This window comes from Athene noctua, chromosome 3, assembly GCF_965140245.1.
Source record: "Athene noctua chromosome 3, bAthNoc1.hap1.1, whole genome shotgun sequence".
Taxonomy (NCBI): domain Eukaryota; kingdom Metazoa; phylum Chordata; class Aves; order Strigiformes; family Strigidae; genus Athene; species Athene noctua.
The window spans coordinates 40,282,614-40,294,407 of NC_134039.1; the positions used below are offsets into that span (position 1 = coordinate 40,282,614).

The 11,794-nt window shown below is 37.6% G+C and overlaps 1 protein-coding gene across 2 annotated transcripts in view; it reads left to right on the top strand.

The window, feature by feature from the left end:
* The window catches only part of MGAT4C (MGAT4 family member C), a 32,340-nt gene extending 20,811 nt beyond the window's left edge, over positions 1-11,529 (top strand). For both annotated transcript variants that reach the window (XM_074901479.1, XM_074901480.1), the window contains exons 2-4: positions 2,751-2,906; positions 7,469-7,616; positions 9,500-11,529. In XM_074901479.1, the coding sequence (XP_074757580.1) occupies positions 2,751-2,906; positions 7,469-7,616; positions 9,500-10,656 (1,461 nt within the window). In that variant the 3' untranslated portion in view covers positions 10,657-11,529. The remainder of the gene's footprint in view (positions 1-2,750; positions 2,907-7,468; positions 7,617-9,499) is intronic.
* Positions 11,530-11,794: the final 265 nt, after the last annotated feature.

The window sequence follows — 11,794 nt, forward strand, 5'->3', positions numbered from 1 at the left end:
TCAGACAGACTGGTTGGAAGGAATAGGTTTAGGAGCAGGTTGAAGGCTGGCAAGTGCGTGTCCACGCTGCCATCTGGGGTTAGTGATGGCGTCGGTGCCTCCTCTGTGACACGGGGTCCGTAACGGGTCACATCCTAATTGGGGAGCCCTTCCCTTCGGCTCCTTCCATTGGTATGAACCTACCAATAGGTCTTATGAACAAAGAAACCTCACTGGAATGGTGTTTTGATTTCAACTGTTTCACAGACTCTGTCTGTAAAACACGAATGTTACTTCATGTCACTTCATGTGAAAACAACACAAGAAATGCAAGTGTTTTCCTCTGAATGATGGCCATATTGGGCTCTTCTCTTTCTGTACATCAGCTTTAGTAATGACAGTCTTATGTTCCTCCAGTCTCACCCATGTAATTCCCTCCTTTTTTATTCCTTATCCAACATAGTAATGATCTAATGAAAACTGCAGTGGGGAAAAACTAATATAATATGAGCAGCAAATACAGTTTTAAATTCCCCTCCTCACCCTTAAGGACTTCTGTCAGGCTGCTCAGCACAAAGATGAGGGAACTATGTAACACCACAGTCCAGTCAGCAAATATGGCATATACAGTCATCACGTGACTGAAAAAACATTTATGTTTTGCAAAGAAAAAAATCAGTATGTGCTACTGTAGCACACCTCTACACCTGAAGCTACCAGTGGCTGCAAGCACTCTGATTCAGGCAACTTGAATTTTCAGTAGTCAGGCTAGTTCACACCATTATCTGAGAAGTGTCAGTATTTAATCCACCCAGTGATCCTCTGATAAGTTTTTAAAAGAGTGTATTGCTTTGAAAATCAGTAGTTATGCTGGGAGAAAAAAAGAGGGGAAAAAAAAGAAAAAAGAAACAAAACCAAAACTCGAACTGTATGTGTAACATGGTCTTTACTAAAACAGGGGCAATCTTGCATTTCCACAACAACCGTCTGAAATCCACAGACACCCAGCAACCACGGTGCTGTCACAGGTGCGGGCAGGAGAAGAGTTTGGAGATTCATGGCCCTGATAGCTTGTTCCTGATGTTAATTTTCATTAGATAATAAGGAAAAGGAAATCATTGCTGTAACTTAGAAAGTAGCTACTTTTTCAGCTTCAGGATAATCAGTCTGCTGCAATTCAGCCCAACCTCAAATAAATAGGGACAGAAATCCATACTGTTACTATTTTTTTTTCCTTTATGCAACATGTAAGTTGTTCTTATTCTCAACACAGTGATTTTAAAATCATTCTGTGTACAACCAGTGTCTATTTACCGCATGTCATCTTGAATCTATACATACAAATTCTTGAATGAATACGTACAAAACCTTGCAGTTAAACATTTGTGTTACTAATACCTGATGTATTTGCCTCCCTGTTCTCTAGAGTCTAATGGACTCATATTTTAGACTGTTAGATATATTTAATCAGTTTGCCAAAGCACATAAAGATTGAATTTTGCACTTAGAAGAGGTTTTTGTTATTTGGCCAGAAACTTTTCTATATGACATGATAAATCTTTTATGGAATGCCTAATCTGGCCCATTTTGTGTCAATTTAGATGTTCAGCACTTTCAGAAATGAAGGTATTTAAATGCAGGGTTTAACCACTGCACATGCAGTGCTGTTTACTACTTCATATAGGCTACCTTTAAACTCTCCATTTGTACAAGACTTCTATATATTGAAACTGATAGAAAATCAGACGTTGTTATGGACAAGAGCCAAAATACCTTTGTACTTAAATGAGTGAGGACATAAATAATGACCTTATAATCTACTTTTTAGTTAAGAATCCCTCAAAGTTCGGGCAGTCCAATCTGGAGTATGTTTCTTAAGTTTGTGACCAGATCTTGTTCAAACACATGTAGTCCTACACAAGTTAATGCTTATGATTTGGTAGCCAAGAACAACATACATCTTGTTTTAAGTAGTAAAATGGCTAAACTGAATATGTAACATTGTGATATGCCTAGAAAGTGCTCTTTCTTGATCTTAATTTTAACTACTGAGTGGCTTTCTGGTCCTCTATTCCACCCTTTTTTGTCTGGTTAATCTAATTGGGGCACTAAGGACTTCCAATAATTTGCTTAGAAATGTCTGATCTGAGGTAGACATCCACCTTTCTTTTTCTGGCAAAAGTGACACCTCCAGTAAGAGTTCTTCCATTCCAGTACAGAGGTCTAAGGCTAAGGGATGCTGCACAGTCTTGATACTGCCTTCTGACTGGAGGGAAGGTGCCTGCAGTGCCTGGCAGTTCTGGTATCCAGAATTCTCCTGCTGGCAAAAATACTGAGTTATGCAATAGATTCTTCCTTGCCTGTTGGCCTGAGCTGTCTTTGGAACGAGACACAGGGAAACAATGCACAACATCTCTCACCATCAGGTTGGGATCTGACAGTTATACATGGGAAACCAAACTGCTGATGCACTCCTGCCACAGTGACATCATAATTCTAGCCTAAAATGGGTAGGAAAAGTGTGTTTTTTTCTTTACTGACAAAAAAAAAAAAAAAAGTAAAAAAAAAAAGAAAAAAAAAAAGTAAGATTAAATTATGGATAGAATTGTATAGTAAACTTGAAGATGACAATGATTAAATGAAATTAATTCCACCTTAAAGCGTATAGTATATGCATGTTTGAAGGGATTTGATACATCTGTAGGTAAGTTGTTTTGTTATCATGTTTATCAGATGGACATTTCTTGTAATACTGTGGTTTTCTTTCATAGGTGACACTACTGTATGCCTTTCTTCACATGAGACACAGCTTGAAATATTTTGATAAAATGAGATGCCTGCGGAAACGATCAGCAGTGTCATTCTTAGGAGTCCTTGTCATTTGCTTGCTGTTTATGAACTTGTACATTGAAGACAGCTACGTTTTGGTAAGTTTTCTTGATGGAAGAAATGATCCTTGAACAACAGAACCGGACATATCCATAGTTAAGCAGTAAAGTTCATAATTCCTGCAATTTCCCCTGTTAGTGTACCATTAACAGTGAAGTATCCTTGAAATGTGTCCTTTATGATTAAGCCATCTTATCAATATATACTGCACACAGACTGTGTCAGTAAGACCCTAACAGTCCTTTTTAACAGAAGTAAATATGTCCATTGTCTATTGGAAGTATGGGAAATAATGAATGTACCGAAACATGGAGGTATCTCCATCAGTTACCTTTGAGTCAAAACATCCCCTGTATTTTCCATACTTCTGGATTTCCCTCCACTTTAATGTTGAAATTTGCCTACATCTGAAATATTCATGTGAGCTAGGAGCTCATTTTTCAGTTCACACTGCAAATCTCATGTGTGAATACTGTATTAAACAATATTATAGAAATACAATTATAGAAGAGAACTTACACTAATTCCATATATTTTAAGCTCCTTGCATGAATAATTTCTTTTTAGTATTTTTATTTTGTGGTTTTCTCACTTTCTGTATCTCAGATTTGAATCTGGTGGGTTCAGTGCTACAGTGTTAGCAATTAGACATAAATGATACCTAGTGTAAGTTTATGATTGTGAAAATGATTAATGTAAAGATTTATGTTAGAAATTTCAAGTAAGTTACTGACATTGTAATATAACTCTACAGTTTATATGTAACCTATGGGTGTCTCAGTGATAAATGTCAAGTAAAGCCTAAAGACTAGATTAATGGATTGAATTTCTACTTCTTCAGAGGTTGGACTGTGCCCAGTAAAAGAACATTGTAGCTTAATAACTGGAACTTGCAAATAGTAAAATGACTAAACTGTGTATTTGACACTGTGATATGATTGCACAGTCCTCTTTCTTGATCTTGGATTGAACTACTGAGTGGCTTTCTAATCCTCTATGCCACCCTTTGATTCATCAAACTGGGACCGTATGGGCTTTCCAGTATTCTGAATGGTGAAGTCCGGTCTCAGCTGGATGTGAAAAGAAACATCACAGGATGAAAAAAGTACAATACACAAACAGTGAAATCCTTACATTAATTTATCAGAACCATAGGTAACTTGCTAGTGATTTTAATGTAAAATATTTTACTTATAACAATATTGTAAATATTTACAATATTAATAAGACTAGTACTTTTTAAATCATTGAAAAGAAAACCCATGCTTCTAGCATGTTACTCCATTACAGACATACTGCTTTCTCTAACAGTACTTGCACTAAGATTTTGCACTATGTTTTATTTATTCATGATTTCTTGGTTGTGATTGAATGTGACCTGGCTTATCACCTTTTTTTTTTCCCAGTGGTATTTTCCCTGATGCTTTTTCTCCATTCACTAATTGCTTCAAAGTCCCCCAGATGTTTCTGAAAGTGCTTTTATTATCACTGCTAATGGTGTTCCTCTTGGTTTGTTTTTGAAATCTTTTCCTGTCCTATTTGCCAGCTCCCCAGATGGCTCACTGTCTTACTCTTAATTTGCTCTCCCCCCCCCCCCCCTTTTTAGAAATTCACTCTCTCATTGCTTCTCTCATCACAGTTCTGGCATGTTTGCATTCATGTAGCTCTCAGCCAAGTCTTGCCAAGTCTCTTGACAGTTGTCCCAGATCTCTTGATACTTTATGGTCCATCAAGCGTTTTTCAAATGTGTTAAGCTGTTTACTTTTTGATTTATTTATTTTTATTTTCAACTTTCTTGACCATGTCTGACAGATCTGTTAACTTGTCTGGTGTGTTTTCTCTGCTGAGGTAAAAGATGAGCAGTTTCAGTGTTGGTGGTGAGGAGAGATACGCTTGGGGATAGCTTTCGAGGATAGCAGGCTAACCAGTTCCCCTCAGGAAATGGGAATCTGAAAATCCTCAGAGCCCTGAAAGCCCTCTGACTTTCTCATTGTAGCAAGTCTCCTGCTGGAGTATCTCCCGAAGGTACCTGATAGAGGAAGGCAACTGACCCTGAGTTTCTCTTCCCAGTCTCAGGCATCAGGCTGTGCAAAGGGATGCAGGGCTAGTATCTCTTTCACCAGATGTAACTGAGATGAGTGACCTTTTCTGACATTAGAATATCAAAGTGAGATTCATTGTGGCAAATCTTAGGAAGAGAGAGGAGAATTTTTGCTCAGAGACTCTCACATGCCCGAAGAATCCCTTCACTGTTTTCTGCAGGGCATTTGCTGTGGAAATGGAAAGTAAGGGCCCACCTGGAAAGACTGCTTAAATACATTTTTAGGGGGTATATCACACAGTGCTGATGCACATGTGTCAGCAGAGCAGTTTAAGGTGCTTCATTTGCAGTGTGTGAACAACATATGATCAAATATTTTGAAGATATACTGAATTAAATATAACCAGATATCACAATATATGCAGCGATGTTTTAATACATATTCTGAGTTGTAAGTGAACTGTAAGTGAAGCATGCCTTCTGCACTCTTCTATGAATACTAATCCTTATTTAGGGCACTATGAAAACAATAGTACTATTGTAGCTGACACAACATCCTTGGTGGAGCAGAGTATCTCTCTAAAGAATAAAGAACTTCTGGCACTTCGCCCCATGGCACCCACAGGAACCTCCCAAGCTCCAGCAAACACTGGAATGTAAGTCAGAGGTTAGTTAACAGATGAAAGCCAGAAACATCATAGCAAAAAATAAAGACAGCTAAAGAGAGCTAATCAAGCTTTTCAGCTTCACTGACCTCTGCATAGTAGTCGAGGTAGAAGAACCAGCTTTGAAATTTTTGGAAAAATCCATTATTTCAGTTTTGGTTTTTATTCAACAAAATGAAAACAGCAACTTTAAAAAAAGATTGTTAGCCACAAAAGGCATTTTTTAAAGAGAAGAAAAAAAAAAAAAAAGAAGGAACATTTCTGTGGTCAGTTTAAATATTTTCCTTGTTAAAATCAAAACATTTTGTCCTGACATTCCCTATTTCTAATCATTTTGAAACTTTTTATGTAGAAAAACCTCCGAAGAATGGTTTTCCATTCCAAAACCTTCTTACGAAACAAAGAATTTTGGGGCTCCATTCTGGAACCGATGACACTTATTTTGGCATTAATGAAGGCTGTTTTTAAAAAAATAAAGGTTTTGGACCAGCCTATTTTTTTTTCCATTTGACAGTTTTCATTTAAAATCTCCTGAAGTTTTGATGCATTCTCTTCCTAGCTCATTGAGTTACCTTTTAATCTGGCATCTGATCAACATAAACCTTCTTCTCATAACTTGTGAGCAGATGCAGAGTAGCAGCAGAGCAGCACTATAAAGAAATGACTGAAGAGACAATGCAGATTAAGAGAGCATAACAGTGCAGGTAGATGGCTCTGGATGTCTGCCAAAGATCTTTACTAAGCTCAGAGCTAGATTATTTACTACTTCTATGACAGAAAAATAATAAACTTAAATTGAACCTAGGATCAGTCTCCAGAAATATTTCTTTGTACTATAAAATATCTTTGACACATTTTTGAATAATTATACTATTAAATATGAGTGCTGTTTACTGTTTCCATGGTTGTTCTTGTTAGCAGCAGTACTATTGCTGCACAATGCTCCCACTTAATGACAGATCAGGAAGTTTTTAGTGCATTAGCGTACTGTACACATCAGAAGAAATTAACTCATTCATACACTGGCCTATCATCAGACTAGAATCAAGCCATGTAAATTAAATAAGCATTCCTACCTTTAAATTCAGTCTCATGACACTACAACCTGTTAGATATTTTCCCTTTTCTTAAGGATTAAGGAACTGATTTTCCCTGAGACAGGACAGAGCTTATGAATAGGGCACTGCTGATGAAGCCACTCCTTCCCTTGTGCAACTTTACTACAGTTAGGGAAGCCTCTTGGAAGAAAAAGACAGGAGAAGGATGCAGGAAAGAAGGCATAGTGATAAATTTGCCTTTTTTCTGTACCATCAAACGGTGTTTACCTAATCCAGAGAAAGCTTTGGCTGTGTGGATGATCACATGCATTTCTTCTTATCACAGATCTGAGTCAGAACTACTCAGAAAACTGGCAAAATGAGCCAGATGCTAGGATCTAGTTTCATCTTTCATTTGCAACAGTTTGGGTAGCTTTTTTAATCACTGAAAGCATTTTCAAAAAATCTCCCCCACTTCTCCATCTATGAAAATTATCTCATCTGTTACTGACTGATGCTTTCTTATCCCTGTTTTGAATACTGCAGAATTTTTGGCGATAATTTAGTGTTTGCAACCTTTCCAGAGTTTTGGTCCAAAATACTATTTTTTTTTTCCTTTTCCTGTTACCGTAATCTGAAGGGTTATGGTAGATTTTCTGTAGCCAAAAATGTATGATATTCAGTAATGGGTTTTTAGAAAAAATGAGGTGACATCTACATGCTTTCACGAAAGCTGACACTGAAAAATGTTATTCTTGGAAACCTGCCTGTCTGTGTTTCCTCTCTGGCTGGCATTCACAAATGTGTTTCTCTCTGTCTCTCTCCCTCTCCTATTCTTTTTGTTTTCTCACTAATAGGAAGGGGACAAGCAATTAATCAGAGAAACAGCCACGCACCAGCTCAACCCAGAGCGCTATGTTCACACTTTTAAAGATTTGTCTAATTTCTCAGGATCTATAAACATTTCCTATCGCTACCTAGCTGGCACGCCTTTGCCAAGGAAAAGTAAGTAACTGCAATCTGAATGTTATAAAATGAAGTAATTAAAAAATGGGTGAAATCCATAGAGTCCCTGTGGTATTTCTAGGCAAGAGGGGCTGAGTTAATCAGTGACAATCTCAGAGAGTTAGTGGGGCAGGTTGCTCTCTCTGCAGAGGCAGTTCCTGGGCAGCTGCTAGTTCAGCCCTAGCAGTGACTGCCCCCCACAGCCTGGTTACCTTCTGACCAAATGCTTGGTTTGTAGTCGTCCTGCAGGCAGCCCCTGAATGATATGTGTGAGCATATTTTTGTGGGTCTCCCCCAAGGCCAGAAGGAGATTATTTAGAAAGCAGGAGCAAGGCATGTGCTGGTGTTGGTCTGTAACCACCCTCTCAGACCATACTGTGGGCCTCCGTCTGTGTAGCCAGTAAATCCAATCTAAGGTATGCTTGGGATCATGTAGATACACCCTTCAGGTCCCCTATTTTGCCAGTCCATCAGCTGTGAATGGATCTCCTTGTTCCTTTAGCTGTGATAACAAGGGAGGTGAACTGTGCTATTACGAGGACAATAAAGAGGATTCTTCTCACAGCCATCTACAGATGGACTATTTAGTTATTCTGACTTCAGGCAGGGTTCAAAACTTTCATCTTCAAGTGAAATATGGCCTTATTTCATAAATCTAGGGCTTTTAGACAGGTGTTCTTTGGGTTCCAAATCAATCATTTCACAAACATGGCTCTGAAGTTCAAGCATAAAAGGTAAAATAAAATAATCTGTGATTTGTTGATCTTCATAGAAAGCTATAAAGTCTGCTCAAATTAGAGTTGAGAAATTTGGGGTTCTATAGGCAGCATAAATGGCTTCTGGGGGTTGTACTTCACTGTACAACTGCATTTTAATCAGTCTTAAGCCTTGAGGGAAACTCTGAATCACTTTATCAAAGCAGTCTTTTACAAACCACAGTATTTTAAGAAAGTTGGAGTAGTTTCAACTGAAGTATGCCCTATCAGTTATAAAGTCTTAACATTTTTTACATCAGAAGTTAGAAAAAATTAGATATATTAGCAAATATCTGAAAAAAGTTATTTGGGCTGCTGGTAAAAATGCAATGGCAGTGACTCCAAAACAGCAGAGATGAAAATTCTTCCCATATAATTAAGATGCATTTCTCCCTGGAAAGATGTAACGGCATTAAAAATTATTTATACATTATTTATGCAGTAGTAAGTTCTCTTCTACTTTAAAATAATATCTAAATTACATCTTGCAAGAGGGAGTTCCCTGTAACATGCTCAATGAGTCCTGAAAGGGGGTTAGAAGAAGAATTATTAGCAAGGAAAAGCTGAACAGATTCAGTTAAAAATGAACATACAGAAAAAAATTATCCGTGCAACATTCATAAAACTATAAAGTTATGCATAAATGTAACTAGTCTTGTAGAGTGATTACATTGATAAAAGTTTGGCAATTAATCTATAGCTCACTTTTTTTTGTGCTGCATTTCATAGTTCCTTTAAAAATATTGTCTGAATCATATCTCACAATCCCTTTTCTTTTAGCAGATTCTACAGCCTTATCATTGTCTATGTGGTTTCCTCTACCAGGCATATAAGTGCACATTGCTTTGGCTTTTGTCCACTCCATGACATTCCTTGCAGTTAATAAGTGAATGTTGAATGCAATAGTTTCCATATGTCTATTTGCATGCAATATGATTCTTCTTCCATGAAAAGGCAATAAATGTCCTTTGTTGCATGTAGTTTAAAAAAATTCACATACTAAATTTCTCAGTCTTCACCATTCAAAAGATTTATTTAATATAAGCACAGCTCTGGAGGATAGCTTTGTGGCAAAATGGTTTCCGACATCAGATACTCAAGTTTTTGTTTGAACTGTCTTTTGTACAGGGTATCTTACAATTGGGCTATCCTCTGTGAAACGGAAAAAGGGGAACTACTTGCTTGAGACCATCAAGTCCATATTCGAGCAGTCAAGTTATGAGGAACTCAAAGAAATCGCAGTGGTAGTGCAGCTGGCAGATTTTGACTCAGCCTGGTGTGAAGGAATGGTCCAAGATATTTCACAGAAATTCGCACATCACATAATTGCAGGCAGATTAATAGTTATTCACGTCCCTGAGGAGTATTATCCTGTACTGGATGGCCTCAAGAGAAATTACAATGACCCAGAGGATCGTGTGAAGTTTCGATCCAAACAAAATGTAGATTATGCTTTCCTTCTTAATTTTTGTGCTAATCTTTCCGACTATTATGTGATGCTAGAAGATGACGTTCGCTGTTCAAAGAATTTTTTGACTGCTGTTAAGAAAGTAATTACCTCACGAGAAGGATCCTACTGGGTGACACTAGAATTCTCCAAGCTGGGGTACATTGGAAAGCTTTACCATTCCCATGACCTTCCACGCCTGGCCCATTTTTTGTTGATGTTTTACCAAGAAATGCCTTGCGATTGGCTGCTCATCCACTTTCGTGGGTTGTTAGCTCAAAAGGAAGTGATACGTTTTAAGCCATCTCTGTTCCAGCACATGGGATACTACTCATCTTACAAAGGAGCTGAAAACAAGCTAAAGGATGATGATTTTGAAGAGGAATCATTTGACATCCCTGACAACCCACCTGCAAATTTGCACACCAACATGAATGTATTTGAAAACTATGAGGCAAGCAAGGCTTACAGCAGCATTGATGAGTACTTCTGGGGCAAAGCTCCTTCTACTGGAGACTTCTATGGGATTGTATTTGAAAAGCCCATTAAAATCAGTAAAATAAAAGTTGTCACTGGCACTGAAGACCGGCAAAATGACATTTTGCATCATGGAGCCCTGGAAGTAGGAGAAAAGATTGTAGGGAGTAAAAAAGGAAGAAAATGTACTACTTACTTGAGACTAGGGGAATTCAGAAATGGGAATTTTGAAATAACAGATGTAGAGCACAAAGTTCTGTTTGATATTAACTGCATGAGAATACTTGTTACCAAAAGTCAAAAAGAATGGCTGATCATTAGGAGCATTAGCATCTGGACTTCTCAAACACCAAATCAATAAAGCAAAGCACAGAGTGCATACAGTCAGCTGGGTCCCAGTTGGTGCCATTCCCCAGAAAAACTGACATTTTCAGCACTTCACTAGAGACACGGAAAATCTGGGGAAATCACAAAACAAGCAAAGCAATTTATTTTTTACTAGTTTGGCCAGGCAATATACAAACACTTTGTTGAAAATTTTGAATTTTATAAGAAATGCAAAATTCTCAAACCTCGCTTGAGATCTTGAACCCCCTTTTTTTATTATTTCTCTGTTAGAGAGATCTTCTGGACTAAACAGAACAAAACATCCTATAATTACCAAAAGGTTTAAAGTTATGACCAGTATGTTGTGAAAAGAAATAAGAAATTGGATTGCACCTTACGCACATATAAATTTAAAATGTTATCATAGTATGCGTTTGTACAATAGTTGTTGGTATGTTTCTTTTAAAGGCAGTTGTGGCAAGGAAATCAGTCCTGAAAGTGGCAGTTTCATTCTAAGCACTGTAAGAAAATTGTGTGGCTAATCATTGCAACTTCTTTTCAAAAGGGAATGTATGTAAAATTATAAATCTGACATGACAACTGTGTAAAAAATAGATAATCGCATCTGTTATTCTGTCTCAACAAATATCCTTTGTTCTTTCTCCTGAGCCCTTTCACTGAAACAAGCACTACCTGCATTCTGTAGTATTTAGGGGACCAATTTACTCTCCTTATTCGAACAAAATGCCTCACAGTAAGCAAGCATTCTGCTTGAGTACAGATGTCACTATCAAACCCAAGCACCTCAAGGGCAACACTGTTCTCTCAGACAGGCATCTTAGCAGATCTCAGCTTCAACATTTTCCATTCCTTCACAATAAGCAGAACCCCCCATGAGAAATTTGCACATAGCTGAATACTACAACATGCTTTCCAACAAATGGTATGCCATCCATGTCTACATGTCCAGCCCATGTATGATACAAACATAATGTGTACTGAGTTAATCAGTTGGAGGTGAATGTAACCACCAGTCTTTCCTGAATGACCTCTAGCCAACAGAGCAGACACAAAAAGAAGAATCTTGATTCAATGAAAAATCAGTATGTTTCTAAATATTTTTTTCCTTGATTTTTCTAATTCTGATCATGTTACTTTTGTAGACATCTTTC